The sequence below is a fragment of the Lactuca virosa genome, chromosome 3 (assembly GCF_052849685.1).
Source record: "Lactuca virosa cultivar CGN04683 chromosome 3, Lactuca_virosa_CGN04683_v6, whole genome shotgun sequence".
Taxonomy (NCBI): Eukaryota; Viridiplantae; Streptophyta; class Magnoliopsida; order Asterales; family Asteraceae; genus Lactuca; species Lactuca virosa.
In genome coordinates this window covers 87,607,813-87,631,842 of record NC_136428.1, presented here as the reverse complement: position 1 = coordinate 87,631,842, position 24,030 = coordinate 87,607,813, and the positions used below count along the sequence as shown (strand labels likewise).

General features: G+C 36.5%; 1 protein-coding gene across 1 annotated transcript; it reads left to right on the top strand.

Moving 5' to 3' along the window:
- The first annotated feature begins 15,691 nt into the window (after window positions 1-15,691).
- LOC145166145 (uncharacterized) lies at window positions 15,692-22,880 on the top strand. The gene is made up of 3 exons (XM_079085080.1): window positions 15,692-16,491; window positions 20,373-20,541; window positions 22,283-22,880. The coding sequence occupies exons 1-3, from the start codon at window positions 15,706-15,708 to the stop codon at window positions 22,750-22,752; spliced, it is 1,425 nt and encodes a 474-aa protein (XP_078941206.1). The 5' UTR covers window positions 15,692-15,705; the 3' UTR covers window positions 22,753-22,880.
- The last annotated feature ends 1,150 nt before the right edge of the window (window positions 22,881-24,030 follow it).

Here is a 24,030-nt window from a genome sequence, read left to right as displayed (position 1 = left end):
GTGAGCCCCCTTTTCCATTTTTTATTTTTGTTTTTCTCATTGTCAGAGAAAGTGAGGGTTCATCTTTTTTATGTGAGGTTTCTCCATTGTAATCAGATCTGATGATCATATGAATGAAGAAATATTTCAATGATTTCTTGTTTATCTGAGATTGATCTTGAAGAATCATTATTCTTTCAAGTTTTAAAGATCAGAGGTGACATATTTTCGTATTTGAATCTTTCTTACGAATTTGATGTAAGTTTTCTGTTTATCCTTTGATTTATACTTGAAAATTGGTTGAACAAATCTCATATATAAAGAACAAAACCCTTGATCTTGTTTCTCTTTCATCAGATTTGTATTATCCCTCTTTGTATCCGGATTTTGTTGAAGATAAAACCCTGATTCTGAGTTTTATTAACAAACTAACATCATGGCTCTAGAAAAATATTCTAGATCTCCAATAATTATCCAAAAAGTATGGCATATGATCACAGAACTTGGTTATGCAAAACAAAACTTTGTTCCACACATGAAGAAACTTGAGGATTTTCTGAGTAAATCAATGAAAGTATACCATGAGACACTTGTAAATCTCGACATTCTCAACGCAAATCTACAATCTACTCAGCTTAAATTTGAGATTGCAAATAGTAGAATATGCATTCTTGTAACGCCCAGATTTTTCTACCAAGGTACACCCAAATATATCCAAAACATCATTTAAAAAGTTTTACAAATAATCTCGGTGTACAGTGGTGCTCTGGCATACAAGAAGTTATCACAAGGATCGTGCTGGCAGTAACCATAGGATCGAGTTGGGCGTCACAATAAATCTACCTACAAAACAGATTATCACAAAAACATAAGCCTCACGGCTTAGTTAATAACAGCTACTAAAACATAATCAAATAAATCATAAATCATTTAAATAATGTATAGTCCACATAATTGTCACATATGTAATCATTTCATCAAAGGATTCATTTCTTCAGTAATAATCTATCTATCAAATACATGTCCAATCAATAATCAGTATCTCACTCATATTAAATCTCATGCTCAATGACCAATATATATCATATGTATTAAATCTTCTAATCATAATATATATACTTATCGATCAAATATTAATCTATTGGTGTAATCCAATCTCTCATCTATAATCTATTTCTCAACATTTCCTCAATCTCTCAATCAACAATTAATATTCTAAATAATAATCAACTATATAATAATTAACACAATTATCACAACAATGGATGTTAGAGTAGTGTTACTCACCTGGTTAGTCGATAGACTTATTCCAGTGTCAGCTTTCCTTTTCCACTATCTATCAACTCGTCACATGGTAACACCACAACAGATCTCGTATCTCGGCTCCACATCCCCCGTATAACGGTATAACATCTCCGGTATAGACTCTCAAGAACGGCTCTCGAGCAGAATTTCTCCTCCCGCGAGCCAAAATCCTCCAAAATAACACAAAGGACTCGTTTTTATAGTCTGGGCTTGCTCATGTCGTGAGCATTTACGTCTCACATCGTGAGACATGTTTAGACCGGTTTCTGCCACTTGGCCTGCTCTTTCGCCACGTGTTTTTGTCGATTCATGATGTTCACGTAGTGAGGAAACATCCCTCACATCGTGAGGGTCAAAGGTTTGACCGTTGACTTGACTTTCGTTGACTTTCTCAATATAGCAACGTACTTTCATCAAATCTTCAAACCATCATAACTCCCTCATACGAACTCCATTTTCGATGATCATTATATCCACAGAATCCTCTCAACAAGCTCTACAACATTATTTAATTATCTTTTTATAAATATTATTTCTAAAAACAAAGCAACTCAAGGCTTTATCTCATTTACTCAACTCATAATATCTATATTTCATGAATTAACACCTTTAACGAAAAAACGGGTGTTACAATTCTAGAGGAAGATTTACAGAAGAAAAGTAAAGAACATTGTGATCTCTTAGAGAAATACACCATCATTTTAAAACAAAAAGATATTGCTACTCAGAGCATTCAAGAGATGTAAGACAAATTAGTCAATCTAGAAAAGAAAATGAAACAGGAGAAAGGAAAGAATGTTGTTGAAGATTCCCACCCATTGACAGTTTCTGCTGATATTCCTGAAAGAAAGGAAGATTTTGTTAAGGTTCTTCATGTTGGTGATAACTCAAAGAGAAAACAAACTGACATTTCATCCAGATCAACCAATTCTATGGATGGAATGAAGCCTTATTGGAAGCCACATATTCAAGAAGAAAGAAGGTACCAAAATCACAACAAATGGATACCTAAGAGCTATGGAAATCAGAACAAAGTTTCCAATGCATACTCCTAGTTTGGAGGTTCATATAACAAACCAAGTTATGCCAAATTCAAGAAGAAGAAGAAGAAGAAGAAGAAGAAGAAGAAGAAGGTGAATTCTAAGCAAGTTTGGGTTCCAAAGAAAAGATCTCCACAACCTGAAACAAAATCAACCCAAAAAGTTAGAAATATGAAATCGTTTCATAAACCTTATGGAGAATTTGTTGAAAGAAGTTATCAGAAGAAGAGAGTACAACCATCTCCCTTCTGGTTGAATGAAATGATGAGTGTTCTTATTTCACCCAACACAAAGTCAAAGACTTCAGTTGTTCAAATCATTTTTCAGGATGATGTTGTTTGGAGAAATCACAAGTATGGTGATTTTTGTTTGCATGCTAAGAAGAAGATGTTTTCTAAGGATCAGAGATTTCATATGACCAACCATCAAGCTTTCAATCAAGGTTGGTTTCCTAAAAGCTTTTGCTAAATACTATTAGATGTGAAGAGATTGCTATGGAGTTGATAAAGACGAATTTTGTGCATCTCTTTGGTGATACTTAGATGTTGACTACTCTCTTCAAAAGGGAAAGAGAATTGTTTAAGATTTAATGTTGCGTCATTGGGCCTATTTTGTCTAGTCCATTTTGTATAAACGAGTTGGGCATGTCCACTCGTATTTGCTGCACACCGTACTCTTGATGAGAAAAAGTGTAAGGCTGAGTTCATGTTCTTCGTGCAACGGTTATCAAAGGCAAAACACATCAATTTTAAGTTATTAATTAACGAAATCTTTGAATATTCCGTTAAAAGATTTTACCCAACAGTCAATTGTTTTTACTTGATGATTTTTACATTGAATATCTTGCTATTATCTAATGGTTTCTTCTTTTACTTAACAAATCTGAACCATTACCTAGTGCATTTTAGTTTCATTGAAGATTTTTTGTTCTACTCGGAAAGAGTTTTAGTGAAGACCTTGTACAAATGTCAAGGGGAGACCGGTGTTGAAAATTGTCATATTTTTTATTTTATTTTTATTCATTAGTCTAAACATTTATGGGAGAATTATTAGATATTAAAATGTTTGACGAATGGATTTTTATTTTTGACATATTAGTTTTAGGGTTTTTCAGATTTTAAACCCTAGGACTATAAATAGTTTATGTCATTTTTTATTTTAGGCGAGCCCCCTTTTCATTTTTTTATTTTCGTTTTTCTCATTGTCAGAGAAAGTGAGAATTCATCTTTTTCACGTGAGGTTTCTCCATTGTAATCAGATCTGATGACCATATGAATGAAGAAATATTTCACTGATTTCTTGCTTATCTGTCTGTTCTTAATTTCCGCATTGTCATCTCATATTGTGTGAATATGAGTTTCTACAATACTATAATAATAGATTTTAAATCTAAAAAAATAAAAACAAAAAATTTATATAGCGGCGACGTAGGGCAATACCATCGACACTATTTACGGTGACACTAGCTGTGACGACACACAAGCTATAGTGATGACGAAACAACGACGAAACAGTAGCGACAATGACAACTAATGCCTTTAATGGCGACATACGTGCCGCTAATACCTATATTTTTTTAGTAGTGACATGTGTCTACATATATGTATTTACATGGATGTATACGTCTCTATGGATGTATAATAATAAATATAAATAGTAATACTAATAATGTAACATAACAAAAATACTAAATAAAAATTTTTGTTCTTAAGTCAACCAAAATCATTAATCATTCAATTCAAACCATCAAAAGTATGACAGTGTGGAAAAATAGTTATTAGAGTACAATCCCAAAATCATAAAATTCTAAACACTGGTGGATGCGATGCGATCATGTCGACCCCTTCCGTTTTGAATCAGAAGTACTTGAAAATATTTAAACGTAAATTGTAAGCAAAAAGATTAGTGAGTTCCCCAAAATACCACATACCATATATACACATCATACATACATATCAGCCTAAATATGTAACAAGTCTATTTCACCCGTAGATCTAAGCATACAATTAATACTAGCAAGAGTCACAACGATAACAAGCACATACTGGCATACCAGTAAGTGTTACAAGAACAACTATTATGTTACAACATAATCCAGTGGGTCAGCATTGGTGTAACATCCCAAATTCCAAAAGTATTATTGAAGGGCTTAAAGTGTAAATTAAGGAAAGGGACTCGACGTGTAAGCCTGCTTACTCGCCGAGTCGGAGCGGGATTCTGTCGCGGTTTAAGTGGCCAACTCGCCGAGTCGACGAGTTGGGACTCGACGAGTTGGTGCTGAAGAGAGAAAAACCCTAATCCCGGGGGTTGTGCCCTATATAAAGAACATTATATCCCTCCCTCAGCCTCTTTACTACCCTTTTGAGATCCAAAAACCCTAAATCGTGAGTGAGAGCCCTTGGAAGCAAATTGGAGCCTAGATAAGTGGTTTTGGTGAAGAGATCTTGAAGATCAAGAAGCTTGGATCAAGGGGATTTGCAGAGATTTGGATTATTCTTCAGTGGGAGGTCGTCCTTGAGGTAATAAGCTGCTGTTTTGGCTCTATTGCAATTAGATCTATCTTATGTATGAGATTTGGGGCATTTTTGGTATGATTGAGAGTTATTTCGAGGTTGGAGTTTAGATCTGAGGTTGCTACCTCAGATCTAGGCTTGTAATGGTCCAGAATGTCATAAAGCTTATGTCAATGAGTCGTTGATGATGCCCCTTTGTCATAAACCCTAACCCTAGAGTGTTTTGGGCCTATAGCTCCTTGGTTTCACGTAAAGTTTGCCACTTTACGTGAGGGTTAGACTGTAGAAGAGTAGATCTATGGATTGGAGCCCCTGCATGGCTCGAAAAGCCATTGTATGGATTGAGAACCGGAAAGACTCGTCGAGTCACATGGGTGCACTCGGCGAGTTGTATGAACATGAGCATGGACTCGTCGAGTTGGAAGAACAATGCGGCGAGTCTGTTGAAGAGCTGTTCTTGGACTCGGCGAGTCTGGTCGCAGAACCCAAATCTCTTCTGGTTAAACCTCGAAGCAGTGAGTCGGGAGATGACTCTGTGAGTTGAGTAGGATGGGACTCGGAGATCGTTGGACTCGACGAGTCTTGGGGTGACTCGGCGAGTTGAGTCGCGTTCTAAGAGTTTTCAGAGTATAAGGACTCGACGAGTCAACGGGTTGACTCGGCGAGTAGAGTCAGTCCGGAAGGATGACTTTGGCCAGGACTTTGAGTTTGACCCCGAGGGTATTATGGTAAATTGGTTATTTATGTCAATGGTCCATTGATGGCATTAGGTGTTGGAGTTTGGAGCAGTGCTTCGGGTGTGTACTTTCGTGGTTCGGTTCTTCATTTCAGGTGAGTTATCCTCACTGTACTCAAGGGTCTAAGGCACCAAGGCCGGCCCTTTGAATTGTTGTTTAGAGCCTGTTATGTTTTGTGATGATATGCTTGCTAGTATCCTGGTAGATAGGATAATAATATGAGGATATGCTTGGTTAGCTTAGTATCCTAGAGGATGGGATAGTTAAGTGATGGCTAGTTCTGTTGGATCAACACCCTGGTAGTTGGGTAGTGGTTATGAGTATAGTCCTGTAGTTGGTCTTGCCTTATGTGCGCTGGTAGGAGGTTACCCGTGGGATATGCATGTTGAGCCGTAGCAGAGGGTATTCCATCCCGGTAGGATGATAGGGCCCTAGTATGTTGATTCTGTAGAATGTTATGTGGTTGCCTGTTATGTATACATGTTGCTAGTATAGGGGCATTCCAACCCGATGGTTGTGGGCCAGGAGTATTCCATCCAGATAGGATGATTGGACTCGTAGTAGGTTGGCATTCCAACCCGATGGGCCTGGGGTATTCCATCCTGAGCGATGATTGGGCCCATGGTAGTTATTACTATATTAAAGGAGGTGGGGCATTCCAACCTGATGGTTGAGGGGCCTGGAGTATTCCATCCAGGTAGGATGATTGGACTCATAGTAGATTGGCATTCCAACCCGATGGTTGAGGGGCGTGGGATATTCCATCTTGGGAGATGATTGGACCCATAGTAGTTGTAGTAGTATGTATAGGTGTATGGGCATTCCAACCCGACGGTTGTGGGCCGAGAGTATTCCATCCCGGTAGGATGATTGGGCTCGTAGTATGTTGGCATTCCAACCCGAAGGTTGAGGGCCAGGGGTATTCCAACCGGAAGGTTGATTGGACCCATAGCATGTTGTTCTTTGCTGTATGTATGTTTATGTGTGTATGGATACTCTGGGGGAACTCACTAAGCTTTCGGGCTTACAGTTGCAGTTTATTTTTTCAGGTACTTCAGGAGATCGTGGCAAGGCGAAGGCGTGATCGTACCGCTCCTCATGTTTTATGATTTATATGATATGGTTCTGGGGATACTCTGATGTTTAAACTATTTTGAAAACAAGATGTATGAACTTAATGGTTTTGAAATGAAATAAAATGTCTTAAATTGGTTCGAGTTTTATGGTCGTTACAAGTTGGTATCAGAGCCTTGGTTTGAGTGAATTGGAGGAACATTCGTGTGAATCCAGTCTCAAATCAAGGAAAGATGTTCAAAAGTGGTTTCCAAATGGTTTTCAAAATAAGTAAAGGAGGACGCAGAGGGTACGATCAGCCGGAGCCAGTAAGTAACCCCAAAATACCACACAAGTTATTTGTTTATGTGATATGATAGAACAACATGATATTACTAGGCTAGGGATCCTCAGGAATTACATGATAGAGTTGCCTGATTGTGATGCCTGCTAGCCTAGGGTTTTCTTGATATGAGATTTTCAGTATTCCTCTAGGAGTGAGGATTGAGTGCTTGTTATGAATGTTTGTGCTTAGGGCGTTGTGGTGATACTTGAGACAAATATGGGTAGGTGTGGAAGGCAGTATGGGCCCGTACTACTGAAAGCACAGGACCCATACGTGTGTCAAGGAAGTCATAACCCCTAGGTTGTTGGTTAGAGGTTAGTTCTCGGAGGTTATGCGAGGTATCTGAGGATCTTGTTGGTCTATTGCAGTATGGCGGATGCGAGACGATTCGAGTCAGGATCCGGTTCGGGTTCAGGATCAGGAGAGGGTGGTCAGGATGGATCAGCACCACCCGAGGTTATTGGTCAGATGAAGACGGACGAGTTGGATGCTAGGATTCAGGAGATCCTGCATGAGGAGGTTGCTGCTATGTTCCGGGCCGAGTTACCGGAACTGTTTGGGTCGATCAAGACCGCCATGGTTGAGTATTTTGATGAGCACTATGCAGCTCTTGCAGAGATAGCAGCCGCGGAAGCCGCAACGGCTGTGGCATCGGCAGGGGGAGGAGCCAGTCGGGGCTTTCAGTATCAGGATTTCGACAATACGAAGCCCCCTACTTTTGATGGAGTTCAGGATCCGATTGTTGCTATGAGGTGGTTGTCAGATGTGGAGGGATGTTTCTTCACATGTTCATGCCCTGCTAACCAGAGGGTGAGGTGTGCTCTGAACCTGTTAAGGCTCGGAGCGAAGGATTGGTGGAGGTTGACCACGGGATCGTATTCTGATGCACAGAGGGCCGCAGTTACTTGGGATCAGTTCCGAGACATGTTCAGTACTCGTTATGTTCCGCGGGTGGAGCGGGAGAGATTGGCTCAAGAGTTTTTGGAGCTGAAGCAGGACTCTGAGTCGGTGACGGAGATCACCAAGATGTTTACGGAGAGGGCGATGTTTTTCCCTGAGTTTGCGTCCGAACAGGCTCAGATGACCCGATATCTGAGCATGCTCAAGACGAACATCAGGCAGTTCGTATCCACGCAGAGGTGTAGTACCTTGTTGGAGTTGCAGGAGGCCGCTAGGCGGCGCGAGTTAGAGATTGAGATCCAGTTGAGAGAGCAGAGGCAGGCCCCGATGCAGTCGCAGCCTGCACCGAAGCGGTTGAGGGCTACTGATTATCGTCAGGGAGGTCAGAGGAGTCGCACTTGCGGGAAGTGCGGGAAGGTGCACGAGGGAAGTTGTCGTTCTTCTTCGGGGTGCCACAAGTGTGGCAAGGAGGGCCACATAGCCAGGGATTGCAGTCAGTCGGCTCCAACTGCAAGAGTCCGACTTTGTTATCATTGTGATCAGGTGGGCAATATGAAGGCCCAGTGTCCTCTGTTGGCTGCCAGGTCAGTGCAGGCCCCAGCGCCAGCCACTTTGAGACTTACTGACGGGAGTCAGGGTCGAGCAGAGCCTCCGAAGGCTCCAGGGCGTGCTTATCAGCTTGTGACCGAGGAGATCAGGTCAGCGCCAGAGGTGTCAGCCGGTATGTTTTTCCTGCCTTATCTTGTTTATGTTATGATTATGAGATATTAAGTGTTGTATGTGTTAGTGAAGAGTTGGTATGAGGGTTTTTAGAGGGATAGTATCCGATGATGAATTCGTGAGAAAGGAAGGTCATGATTCGGGAAATTTGAAACTTTCAGTAGGAACTCAGGTTCCTTGAAGGTCGGTGTATTAGTTAGGTTCGTTTGAGCAGCATGCCAGCTTCGCCACCTGTGAATAGTAGCTAGTGCTCTAAGTGGGGGAGAATTGGAAATTCTCGGGTGAGCCTCTGGTTGTAGAAGGTTGTCTGACGCGGTTTGAATGTTGGTTATTGGAGTGGTGCATCGAGGCGGTTCAGTTATAGTAAGGACTTTGCATGTATCGTGGATCTTTGAGCAAGTAGTGAGGATGCTGCTACGTGATAGCGGCTAGTGGGGTTATCCCCGAATGGTGGAATGTTGAGGAAATGCGACAGGCTATGTTTGGATTGCTGGTTATGCGATCAGTCTCTGAGTACGTATGCATGTTAGGAGTTAGCGGCCGCTAAGGGGTGATATATAGTGAGGTTCTGTCGCTGTGGCAATGATGGATGATGCGTAGGCATGTTTTCAGTCTCCTTGGAAGAGGAGGAGGATAGTAGTTCCGGATTGGAGATTTGGTCAGAGGAAGGCGAGATAGCAGGTTAACAGACTCGGGAGAAGTCTGGACCGGTGCTGAGGACTGTGTGAGGATATTCCAGTCGAAGGTCGAGGACCTAGAGATCGCGATAAGGAGATGTGAGTGGGTTGCACTCAGATGTGTCGAATCGAGGGGTTCGAGGGTGACGCAAGGACATGGTCCTTGGTTCCGAGTATGGTTGTAGGTTTGAGTTATGTATGTGGAGGTATTCCAATCTAGGTTATTCCATCATGAGGATGACCGGACCCTATGATTGATTGGACCTGGTGTGTTTGGTATCCCAACCCGAGGGTTGATTGGGCCAAACATACATGAGGATGCGAGGGTATACTATCCCAGGGATGTCTGGACCCGTTATAGGCGTGCCTGCTATTCCAGCCCGAGGCTGATTGGGCCAGGTACGAGTGGTTACGCGTTATAGTTAGTTGATTATGGGAGCTGAAGGATGCAGTATCCTGTCAGCGCATAAGGGATAGATTCATAGGGGGAACAAGATTCGTTCCAGGTTGCAAGTTATCCGGGTTATCGCCAATTTTGGGCGAAGGAAGACGGATTAGTGTCTCAGCAGAGCTCCGTGGGTAATTGTGGTATCTAGCGTTCGCAGGGCGCGGAAGTGCGTCCCTGATATGAAGGGATAGTATCATTGGGTGATACGTGGTTGATATGTGGTGCTATTGAGTTGAAAGGCCGATGGTCGGCTTGGAGTGGTGGCAAGGATGCCACGTGAGAAGAAGTCATTGTAAGAGAGATGCAGTAGTAGGGTTTGCAAGAACCTGAGTTAATTGAGAAATCGGAGTCTGCAGTGCAAGGGGTTTGTTCTGAAGCGTATACTGCAGTAGGCTTCGAGGACGAAGCCTAATTTAAGTGGGGGAGAGTTGTAACATCCCAAATTCCAAAAGTATTATTGAAGGGCTTAAAGTGTAAATTAAGGAAAGGGACTCGCCGAGTAGGGCTGCTTACTCGCCGAGTCAGAGCGGGATTCTGTCGCGGTTTAAGTGGCCAACTCGCCGAGTCGACGAGTTGGGACTCGACGAGTTGGTGCTGAAGAGAGAAAAACCCTAATCCCGGGGGTTGTGCCCTATATAAAGAACATTATATCCCTCCCTCAACCTCTTTACTACCCTTTTGAGATCCATAAACCCTAAATCGTGAGTGAGAGCCCTTGGAAGCAAATTGGAGCCTAGATAAGTGGTTTTGGTGAAGAGATCTTGAAGATCAAGAAGTTTGGATCAAGGGGATTTGCAGAGATTTGGATTATTCTTCAGTGGGAGGTCGTCCTTGAGGTAATAAGCTGTTGTTTTGGCTCTATTGCAATTAGATCTATCTTATGTATGAGATTTGGGGCATTTTTGGTATGATTGAGAGTTATTTCGAGGTTGGAGTTTAGATCTGAGGTTGCTACCTCAGATCTAGGCTTGTAATGGTCCAGAATGTCATAAAGCTTATGTCAATGAGTCGTTGATGATGCCCCTTTGTCATAAACCCTAGCCCTAGAGTGTTTTGGGCCTATAGCTCCTTGGTTTCACGTAAAGTTTGCCACTTTACGTGAGGGTTAGACTGTAGAAGAGTAGATCTATGGATTGGAGCCCCTGCATGGCTCGAAAAGCCATTGTATGGATTGAGAACTGGAAAGACTCGTCGAGTCACATGGGTGCACTCGGCGAGTTGTATGAACATGAGCATGGACTCGGCGAGTTGGAAGAACAATGCGGCGAGTCTGTTGAAGATTGCCTTGGACTCGACGAGTCTGTTCTTGGACTCGGCGAGTTGAGTAGGATGGGACTCGGAGATCGTTGGACTCGACGAGTCTTGGGGTGACTCGGCGAGTTGAGTCGCGTTCTAAGAGTTTTCAAAGTATAAGGACTCGACGAGTCAACGGGTTGACTCGGCGAGTAGAGTCAGTCCGGAAGGATGACTTTGGCCAGGACTTTGAGTTTGACCCCGAGGGTATTATGGTAAATTGGTTATTTATGTTAATGGTCCATTGATGGCATTAGGTGTTGGAGTTTGGAGCAGTGCTTCGGGTGTGTACTTTCGTGGTTCGGTTCTTCATTTCAGGTGAGTTATCCTCACTGTACTCAAGGGTCTAAGGCACCAAGGCCGGCCCTTTGAATTGTTGTTTAGAGCCTGTTATGTTTTGTGATGATATGCTTGCTAGTATCCTGGTAGATAGGATAATAATATGAGGATATGCTTGGTTAGCTTAGTATCCTAGAGGATGGGATAGTTAAGTGATGGCTAGTTCTGTTGGATCAGCACCCTGGTAGTTGGGTAGTGGTTATGAGTATAGACCTGTAGTTGGTCTTGCCTTATGTGCGCTGGTAGGAGGTTACCCGTGGGATATGCATGTTGAGCCGTAGCAGAGGGTATTCCATCCCGGTAGGATGATAGGGCCCTAGTATGTTGATTCTGTAGAATGTTATGTGGTTGCCTGTTATGTATACATGTTGCTAGTATAGGGGCATTCCAACCCGATGGTTGTGGGCCAGGAGTATTCCATCCAGATAGGATGATTGGACTCATAGTAGGTTGGCATTCCAACCCGATGGTTGAGGGGCCTGGGGTATTCCATCCTGAGCGATGATTGGGCCCATGGTAGTTGTTACTATATTATAGGAGGTGGGGCATTCCAACCCGATGGTTGAGGGGCCTGGAGTATTCCATCCAGGTAGGATGATTGGACTCATAGTAGATTGGTATTCCAACCCGATGGTTGAGGGGCCGAGGGTATTCCATCTTGCGAGATGATTGGACCCATAGTAGTTGTAGTAGTATGTATAGGTGTATGGGCATTCCAACCCGATGGTTGTGGGCCGAGAGTATTCCATCCCGGTAGGATGATTGGGCTCGTAGTATGTTGGCATTCCAACCCGAAGGTTGAGGGCCAGGGGTATTCCAACCGGAAGGTTGATTGGACCCATAGCATGTTGTTCTTTGCTGTATGTATGTTTATGTGTGTATGGGTACTTTGGGGGAACTTACTAAGCTTTCGGGCTTACACTTGCAGTTTATTGTTTCAGGTACTTCAGGAGATCGTGGCAAGGCGTAGGCGTGATCATACCGCTCCTCATGTTTTATGATTTATGGGATATGGTTCTGGGGATACTCTGATGTTTAAACTATTTTGAAAACAAGATGTATGAACTTAATGGTTTTGAAATGAAATAAAATGTCTTAAATTGGTTCGAGTTTTATGGTCGTTACAATTGGTGCCTTCGACCCATAAGTATAGTGAAAAGACTCACCTCAATCTGATAATAAACAAATCTCACACCCGAGTTGCTGCTACCACAACTCCTCACATTGAACATATCCAAGTTCAACTCTAATTAATAACGGTAATAACCCATAATCAATGGACCAAATCATATTCTATCTTACTAAGGGTAAAAGACCATTTTACCCTTCCCAAACTTGACCCAACTAATCATGGCCCAAAACCCATAATGACCCATGGCCCAAAATGTCCCAAAAGGACTTCTGAGAGTATGCCATGCCTACCTCCCTATTACACCCTGCTTATTGGGCTTCAATAGAAATGGGACTCGGGCTAAACCCGTTACACCATGCATACTAAGAGGGTATGCCCGCGTACTCCTCTTTTGCCTAAAAATCACCATTAAGCTCTTAATGCTTAAATACCATACGTCCAACTCATAACTCTTAATCTTAGGAAGGTCTTAATTGATAAAATGGACAACTTTAAGCTTTTGTATGACTTAATAAAGCTCAAAACCAAACCCTAGGTTCATAACTTCACAAAATGACCAACGATTCATGCATGGGTGGACTAAGACCCTCAAGACCCGTTTTTTATGACTTAATAACCTCATAAATGGCTAGAAATGATGCTCAAGGGTTCAGGAGTAGCTCATACTCACAAGATCCAAAGCCATGGGACCAAAACATGCCAAAACATAACCCAAACTAGATCTAAACTAAGGAGCCATAAAGTTTAGAGTTTTATACCTCCATAAGATGTTAAATGAAAAACCAAGTCTAGATCCACAAGCTCTAAGCTCCCAACACCTCTCCAATGGACTCCTTCTTCTTCAATATGCACAAAAACACACAAAGTATCACTCTAAGAGCTCAAAAACCTCAAAAGGTGGCTAAGGTTTCTAAATGACAGAAAGGGGGGATGGAGGTTGGTGATAAGGGAGGCCTCAAGGGTTATAAGGCCTTTAAGTAGGGTCTTAACCCAAAAAAAGAGGGTTTGGATTCAGCGGCATTATGCCCTGGGTACACATGGTACGCCCTACGTACTGCATGGGATGCCCGCGTCCAACTTCCTTATCTACACCCTGCATAGCTACAATCTACACCCTACGTAATGGACCAAAAAGCAACAATTTTATAATTTAAGCCATAAATGAAAATACCTCATAGGTGTTACAAATAAATATAAGAATATAATAACATTTCATTGCAATTCGTCGATCATCAACCCTAGTTGACGTTAGTCGCACCAAATTCCGCCTCTAATAATTAGTGACATACTTTTCTATCCAAAATCGAGTGATAAATGGCAATAAGAGCGACACTATCTACGATGACACTAGTTGTGACGATGTGACAACGAACAGGCAATAGCAACGAGAAAACAACGTACCATGACCCAGGGCCGACCTTATGTTAATTGAAACAAAGTTAGGGCTTAGGGCCCCCACATCTAGAGGCCCCCACAAACCAAGGAGTCCATGTAGTATATCCATGTTCCCTAATCGGCTAAGGCGCTAAACCACTAAACTAATCGCAGTACAATAAAAAAAACGACGTTTAATATTCTTTCTCTCCATTCTTCAATTTTGTAATCTGCATACAGATTCTGTGTTCGGTTTGATCTTTTTCTTCTTCTGATTCACGATTTCACGGCACAAGGCTTCTTCCAAGTTCCATCTGTTCTTTGGTTTCTTCCATTTCCATTGAAGCGGTTTCTTCCTTCTCCATTGAAGCCTTCTCCATAAACGGTAATATACGACTTCTTCCAATTTCCATGATCCATCTGTTCTTTTTCTAATCTTGTTTCCATGTCATATGATTGTATTGTAGACCTGTAGTCTTGTAGTCAAATGCCATGAAATTGTTTTCAAATTTCACTGAAAAATGTATCATACCTTGTATTCTCTCTATCAAACACAGGAGTAATAGGATCATAACTCAACTATTTCATTTTAATTAGTTTAATTATCTCTCATGTATGTTATGTTTTAGTTCGTTAAACCATTCAAGTTTGATTAATTACAACATGCAAAAATAAAAACTAATTTGCAAGATTAAAAAGAATTTAACCAAAAATTAATTTTTAAATTTAATTGGCGATATTATGTGGAATAAACTGCCAAGGTTTAAACCAATACATCTCAGAAGCTTTAAACCTATAAGAAATACTTATTGAATATTGGGACAGAAAAACACGCAATTGTTATTATTAATAAAATATTTCGTTATTTATAGACTTTTTAGTTTATTATTGTCGGTCCCAAGCCCGGATAAAAGAGGACGGTATATAACATTAGCTATACTAATTATCAAAAGGCCTCAAATTTTTGGGTTGCTTTGAGCTCCCAAAGTGGTTGAGTCGACCCTGCCATAGGGGCGACATAGGTCGTCCCTAATACCTATATTTTTTGTAGTGCCATGTGTGTACAGTGTATATACATGCATGCGTATTTCTTTATGCATGTATAATAAAAAATATAATAGTAATACTAATAAATATAAGAATAATAATATTATTATTACTTTATTGCAATATGTCGGTCGTCAAAAATGGTTACAGTTAGTCGCACCAAATTTCGTCACAAGCGGTCTGTAATTAGTGACAGACTTTTCTGTCTGAAATCGGTTGTTAAATTATAAGGTCGTCGGTACTTTTGACAAAAAAGTTAGAGGGAAATGATTTCCCAAATAACCGTCGGAAATCAGTCACTATACCTTCTGATGGATTCCATAAAAAATGTCCAATTTTTGTAGCAGTGAGAACTGAGAAATCACGTTCCACTAAAAAAATAGAGGCAACCTCTTATATGAAGACATCTGTGGTCGCAGTAAGTTAAAATTTTTAAATAATTTCGGAAACCCAAATTGAACATGTCACCTCCGGGACTCGACCTATCGTGAGAGCATGATGTTGTCGCCGTGGGATTCGTCGCTGCAAGCTGAGTTATTGTAGCCTTAAGTACACAGATTATTTCATTCTTTTGTTTTCCTAAATTGAACATTTACCATAGAAGTTTAATGTATGCTAAAACTAACTAAGCAAATAGTGGGCCATCTGGTCCACATCTTATACAGATCTAGATAAGGAAGTAGTTAAAGACTGAGTTAATATCATTTAAGATTTAACCTAACTTCTGAGAGTTTGGTTCAGTATGGCTTCCTATAAGTAACACCCAACCTTAGCTAAAGTCGTTCACACACAAAAATTGGAAATGGGTGATGCTCCGAGAAAGGTTGAGGCCCCAACAAGATTGTTAGGGGGAACAGAGCAAAATTGGTGCAAAGCAGTGGCTGGTGGGACAGGCATTACTGCATTGGCACTCCAAATTTCAAAGGAGCCAAATACTTCACTGTTCATGAAAGCCCTCCAAAAACTCCAAAATGACCACCCTATCCTCAATTACATGCTACAGAAAACCAGCTCCACTGGCTCGGCCTCTTTCACCATCAACCCTTCTATCCCTCACCTCCGTCTTAACATCATGAACCTGTCAAAAACGTCCGAACTCCTGCAGACCCTCATGAGCCGTGGGTCCAATTACTCATCACTGTCGCCTTTACATGTGATCCTGGAGCATGAACTCAACATCAATGAGTGGTCCGAAGATACTAGCCGTTTGACGTGCATGAAAGGGCTGCACTTATGGTTTGCTAACGTGTACACGTTGGCTGATCACAAATGGGTGCTGGTTTTGAGGTTTCACGCTGGGATCTGTGATAGGACCACTGCAGTTTCATTTCTTAAGGAGTTAAATGACGCGATGGGGGATCAGAAGAAGGGAGGAGGGTATAAAGATGAAGGTAATATGGGAATAGAGGAACTTATTCCTATTGGAAAGGCTAAGAAGACACTTTGGGCACATGGGAAAGACATGGTAGCATACTCTGTCAACTCATTTAGGCTCACAAATTTAAAGTTTAAGGATGTGAAATCACCCAGGCGTTCGGAGATGTTGAGATTGAAGATGAACACACAAGAAACTCAGATGCTATTGGCTGTAAGTTAAACATTATCAATATTAACATTACTTAATATCTTACGTTTTTTTCAATGGTTCTTTAGCATTATATATAATGGCTACATGTTTTATTTCTTATTTTTTTCATTATTGAATATCAGAAGATGCAATTCGAGTCAAATGTTAGGTCAAATGCCTAACTTTCTGTCCCTCGTTCGCTTGCTCTCTGCCATCAATAACATTTATGATCCTATGTCTATTTCATTAAAATTGCAACAACCATTTCGAACACAGTCATGAAGTGCTCTTAATCCATTTAATTAGAGTTCTTGTTTGTTTCTAAAAAGTAGACATAATAGGAGTATAAAGAGTAGTATAACTAACCATCTTTATAAGGTTTTTTAAAAAGCTATTTAGAAAGTTATAATATTACTAGCTATTAATATTACTATTAATATACGTTTGTTTCACAAGTATATATGTATTGATTTTTTTTTATTTATCTATAAACTCAAATTTCAGTCTAAAATACTTGCACTGCCAATTTTACCACTGAAAAAATGTAGCAATTATTATTCTTTTATTTAACTTTTTGAATTCAGGGTTAATTAATATTCATTTAAACAACAACCATTTATCTTTAGCGATCTATCTATCAAAATGGTTCTAGACATGAGTCATATTATAAACTTTTAACTTTCTAGACACAATAGAACATTTCAGCAGAAAACTGATTTTCCTATGGCTTATTATTTTAATTTTAGTGTCATGTCATCTACATTGTCATACTTGGCGCAACAAAGTCTGTATAATTATTTGGATTATTGCTTATCTAACTATATACAAAAAGTTATAAATATTACACATTTTTATAAAAAAGAAATATATAAAATAGTTGCATAATTTATAAAAAAAGCATGTTGGATGAATCGGTAACATATAAATAAAGATTAGATATCAAATCTATGTAAAGTTTGTGGTTAAGGTTGATAAATTGGTTATAATATGCTTTGGTTTTTTAGAGATCAATATCTTCCTATTATATATTTTTATTTATAATAAATATCAAAATCAAATGACGATACAAAGAAAAAAAAATCAATATTGGATAGATAAAATGATGTAAAAAGATAAAGTAAAAATGAAATTTTATTGGCTTTTATTTTCCACTTTCTTTTTCTAAGTCATATTATATAATTACTTCATTATTGATGCGTGCCATTGTGTCAGTATTTGAAGTTACTTTTATGCATTTATAAATTACTTTTATAAGACTCTGGGTATCTGTGGGGTACGGTGGTGATACTGCAGTCGGTATGCCTATGAGCGGCGGCAGTCCCGCATCGCTTAAATCGTCGGCGGCAATTCTTACCGGCACACTTCTGCTGTTCAAATTCAAAGTTTCTTTTCATTCTACCATATTTTGCCTTTCATCATCCTATTGTAACTTCCAAGAATGAATGTTAAGATAAATAATTTACACCATTCAGTTTAAATACATGTTTTTTCAAAATCACATATAAAACACTATAACCTTTAACATCAGTTTAAAGTACCATAAGTACTGTTTTATTATTCATATTCAAACATTTATTCGGTTAAAAAACATCATTTATATATGAGAAATCAAATATCATTTTATTTTATTTTTATGTTACCATCTTCATTCCTATACATTGTATAAAATTAACATAGTAAATATTGAATCACTTTAATATAGTTCATTACATATCGATTGAAGGCAAACGGGCAACAAGCTATAATAAATATTGAATCACATTAATATAGTTTATTACATATCGATTGAAGGCAAACGGGTAACAAGCTGGGCCGCTAACCAAATTCATTTAATATTATACATTTATTATATTTAATAAAATTAATAAATTTTTATTATATTTGTCACCATCTAAAAGTGATACTAAGATGGATAAGAAAAATAAATAGAAGGATATTTAATTTCTTAAAAAACATTATTAATCATTGAGGTCAATATCTATAAGAATTAAAAAAAGAACTTGACTAAGTATTCACCCATCAATATATATTGTTTTTTCTTAGTTATTTAATAATAAAAAATGATAGTTATATGTACTAGTGAAATTAATTTTGCTTAGACACCTATCAATAATGATAATTTTGCTTAGACATATCAATAATGATAATTAGTGTCTTTCCGTTGTAACAAAATAAAGTTTTCTTCTTTGACTAATTTAAAAAGTTAATATTTTATTTTTAGACAGATTTGTTGCAACTTGACTTATTCATCCATCAACTAGGAAGACTTATTTTTTCTTACTTCTTTCCATAAAGACATTGATCCGTAATAATGTGAATAAATAAAATATTACGCAGAAACAAAAAAAAAATTCAAAAAAAATCATTTTAACTGCTACAAAAGAATGGAATAAAGTATTTTTTGTAAAATGCAATCCTTTCAACGAGGGATGGTTGTTTTCTTTTTCATTGTTTTTAAGTAACAGAGTGATGTTTTATATATATATATATATATATATATATATATATATATATATATATATATATATATATATATATTCACATAGTCTTCAATAATATAAACATTTTAAAAATAAAAAATATCAGTTAAATTAATTTTTACAAAATAACTAAAAAATATTTTATTAGTAAAATTATATTCTAAGATTTCATGGTAATTTTTATTTGCTAACAGTTATTTTATATGAAAGATGTATTGTTTAATTCTTTGGAAATAAATATAGCATATTAGACGAATTGACATATAATTATATGCAAATTTTGTTAACTATATACATTCATTTAAATGAAGTTTATTATAATAGAATAATCTTTTTTACACATTTTAAGTTTAAATTTATTAATTTTTTCTATTTATTATTAACAAAAACATTTTTAAATGATTCATCATATTCTTTCATTGTAACCATATATTACAATAAGTAATATTCATTCAATTACCTCGTTTTTCGTTCTATTATATTATATATTCTAGTTATTCTTTTTTTCGTTGTTTTGTTGTTTCATACCAAATATATCCCATTAGAAATGGTTCAAATGAAGACACTAGATAAAATGAATACGTAAAGACATTATTTATATGTTATTATTCTCTTATAAATTTTATATATATATCACTTTATGTGATTATTCTGCAATGATATATGAATAATTAACGTTAAAATTCACCTTAGAACACTATTCAGCCATGACATATTAATAATCATAGGTTAATATTCTAATTATACTTTACTATAATGCTATATATATATATATATATATATATATATATATATATATATATATATATATATATATATATAGGGCTAGGTTATAATGTGGATGTACAACTATTGCGCGGACGTGTGGACAGTGCTATTCTATGAGAATTACTAAGAGAATAAGTTATTTAGGATTGCGAATACGTTCAACCTCACACAACTATCGTTATTTTTATGTATTCTCACTAATTCTTATTCATTTTTGTTTTCAAACATCTTTTTTCACTTATTTTCATTCTTACAAAATATTACTCAATAAATATTCTGAAAGAATGAGAATAATAATAAAAACTCTATAATAACCTTATAGAAGATTTAATTAGTAAAAATGTGTGATAATGACAATAGTTATGTAAGATTGAACGTATTCATATTATCAAACAACATATTTTTTTTGTCATTCTCACAGAATAGCACTATCCACACGTCCGCACAATAAATGTCAATCCACATTTGAACCTACCTATATATATATATATATATATATATATATATATATATATATATATATATATATATATATATATATATATATATATATATATATATATATATATATATATATATATATATATATTAGAATAATATCATTCTATCCCTAATATTGTTATGCATTTTTTAATGTATTGACCCTTTTAATAGGGATGCAAGCTAAGAGGGATCAAATTGTGTGGAGCACTAGCGGCGGCATCTCTACTAGCAGCATATTCCGTGAAACGCCACGAAAAGAATCAGTTGAAGAAGTATGGAGTGATCTTTCTAAATGATTGTCGCTCATATCTCCAACCATCTTTGTCTATCCATGAATTTGGTATGCTCATTTTGATTAAAAAGTATTTAAAGAGATCCGAATTGCATATCATAAAACATAGATGACGTTTAAGGACATATATGCATATCGTAGAGGAATATATATATATATATATATATATATATATATATATATATATATATATATATATATATATATATATATATATATATATATTAATTTGAAACCATTAATTTTGCGAGACCGTGAGACGTAATCTAAAACTAATTTTAAAATGCAAAATAAAAGAAAAAATCCGAAATTCTTTTTTTAATTATTATTTTCGTCATTTTCTTTACCTAAAAAAATAAAAATAAATAAAAAAAATTACCGTTTTTTTTTAAAAAAATACGTAAAATATTCTAATAGAATATTACACTATAAATATTCTAATGTGATTTTTAGAATTTTAAAATATTCTAATATTCTACTAGATTTGCCAGATATGTAGACTATTCTATCATTCTACTAGAATATTTCACAGATATTTTAAAAAAAAGGGTAATTTTATTTATTATTATTTTTTTGAAAAATATAAATAAAGAAAATAATATTTTAATTTTTTTTTCGAAAATTTTCTATTATTTTTCATTTTAAAAATATTTTTTTTATCTACAAAATGTGTAGGTAGGATTGCGTTTCCTCGTCTCACAAAATATAGTGGTCTCACATGAACTTAACCATATATATATATATATATATATATATATATATATATATATATATATATACCGGTACGACGGGTCAGTGATAATCATAAATGATTATGTAACGCTATCCATTCCTTTGACCTCTGCCACCTTCCCCACCATTACAACCGTCGCCGCCACCACCATTACCACCACATTTACCACCAACCGACCCAACCACTGCCACCTCCATCACTTATACCACCGTCATCTCTGCCACCCCTATCTCTTCTGCCATCAACCGTCATAATTATATATGATTACTCAATCTGTTACTAGACATATATGTATAATCATTTATGATTAGGCATATACGTATAAACATGTATAATCATATTTGATTATGTTTCTCTTTCATATAATAATTTTTGATTAACCATACACCACTGTTGCCGATACGCTAGAGCGTTAGAACGGCAAATGAAAAATATGTGGTTCGGGTTTAATATCAAGATCTCTTCTTTTTTAATATCAAGTGAACCGTCTCTCATATATATATATATATATATATATATATATATATATATATATATATATATATATATATTTGGGCATATGAAAATATTGAGTCCACAAATAAATAAATATACAACATATCACAGAAGAACGTATATGTATTTTGGGTATGAATTTTGCCTATGGCTTATGACATCTGTCAATTTCTCAATCCGTTATTATAAAAACTGTCGATAATTTACTATTTCGTTGCAAATATCTTTGTGACATGATGGTATCAAACAAGATGTATGACTCATCACAAACATGCACTTCAATAAATGAATCTACCTACATTTCCATACACTGTACAAACACGATATAGTCGTTTTCAGTGAACTGATGTCAAATATTTGTAATAAATTATAAAGCAACTTTTCTTATGAAATAAATCAATGCTCCAAGAGTGGACCAGTAGTTGGTTACTTATATTGAAATGAATATAATTGTCATGTGAATAATTTTTGCATAAACTAATTGACTTAAAAATAAGGTTTTTACGTATTAATTATATTAATGAATTGATGGCCTTACTATATATTGCCCCATATTTTTAGGGTTTTACCACTCTGCCATCTCTACAAGTCATGAAGTCAAAGGAGAAGAAACCTTATGGGACTTGGCAACTAAGATCTACAAGGCTTTTGAAAACTCTAAGAAGAACAACAAACATTTTTCCGACATGACTGACTTGAACTTTCTCATGTCAAAAGCCATTGACAACCCTAGTTTAACACCTTCGTCTTCATTGAGAACTTCTTTGGTAACTGTCTTTGAAGATCCAGTCATCGAGATCTCTACTGATTATGAACGAGAATTTGGACTGGATGACTATATTGGGTGTGCCTCGGCTCATGGAATAGGCCCCTCTATTGCCATTTTTGATACCGTGAGAGATGGACAGTTGGATTGTGCTTGTGTTTACCCTGCACCATTACATTCAAGAGAACAGATGCAAGAACTCCTTGCTAATATGAAGATCAAGCTTCTTGAGGGCTTTAAAGTTAGGGAAAAGGTTGAGACTTAGCTAGAGTCTCATTTTTACTGATACAATTTACTACGTATATTTTGTTAGAAAATTGTTGGTGTGTCTATTTTCATGTACCAAATATTATGGATCTTTAAATAATTATTCGAAAAAGCTAGTTTTTATCCTTTCGTCTTTCAGGTTCTTTTTATTTTTTATAAGTTCTTTTGATTGGTGTGAATGTTGTATATATTAGCCTAATGTTCAAGTATAAATCGGGTCACACAACTTTTGTATTAATTTATATGGAAAAACGAAGAAATATTATTAAAAGGAAAAACCAACAACGAGCATAAACGAGTACAAGACTTTTTTATTAAATAACCAAAGAGTTTTGGACTAGAACAAGGAATATTAACTGTCATTTTCACAAAGGGTGATTCTAACTGCACCAACAACTATCCATCTACACGAATGAATTGATGTTTTGAAGTTTCTCATAATCATTACTTTTTATTACTTAAATAAGGTTGAGTGTAAACATTTTATTTCAAGATATATATATTTTCATTTATACCCCTTTTAAATATGTATGCAAGTTATACATCATTTATTTAATTTATTTATTTATTTATTTTATTTTGACATCTTAATTTAATTTAACTTATAGCTTTTAATAATTAATATATATTCTATCTTTAACATATTGATAGCATTATTATTGGAAAAAAAATCATGTTGTAAATAAATTAATTGACAAATTAAGATAGATTGAACGTAAAATTGCCGCTGTTGAATTTTTTAAAAAAAAAATCATGTTGTAAATAAATTAATTGACAAATTAAGATAGATTGAACGGAAAATTGTCGCTGTTGAATTTTATGCGATAGAAAAATTAAGAGTTATTCTAAATATACGAATCCAATTCCATTTACACGACGAATTGATTGACTTGATATATTACAGTTAGCACTTTAACCACTTTTAATATATTAAATTAATTTTACCTCATCAAAATCATTTATATATATAAACTATTTGCTAAATTTAAAAAAAATAATTTTTTTATTTATAGAGATCTTAATAATTATAAATAACAAAACATAAACTTGATTTTATTAATTATCAGATATTATAACCGTAGAATTGTTACAATTACTGTGTGTTGCAAATTTAGAAATGTAGGAATTCAGGCGAACAGCATAAAAAGTTTCCCATCCAGCAGACCATGATGATCAGCATAACAAATATCATATGTAGGAATTCAGGTGAGCAGCATAACAAATATCATATGTTTGGTTTTAACGAAAGTTTCTTGACATTGCAAGTCATTTTCAG

What these genes read in the sequence shown, in the direction of transcription:
- LOC145166145 (XM_079085080.1), top strand. Translation starts at nt 15,706, where the DNA reads ATGGGTGATGCTCCGAGAAAGGTTGAGGCCCCAACAAGATTGTTAGGG. An exon ending in AAACTCAGATGCTATTGGCT is followed by an intron (nt 16,492 to 20,372) that starts GTAAGTTAAACA and finishes CCCTTTTAATAG; the next exon opens with GGATGCAAGCTAAGAGGGAT. An exon ending in TTTGTCTATCCATGAATTTG is followed by an intron (nt 20,542 to 22,282) that starts GTATGCTCATTT and finishes CCATATTTTTAG; the next exon opens with GGTTTTACCACTCTGCCATC.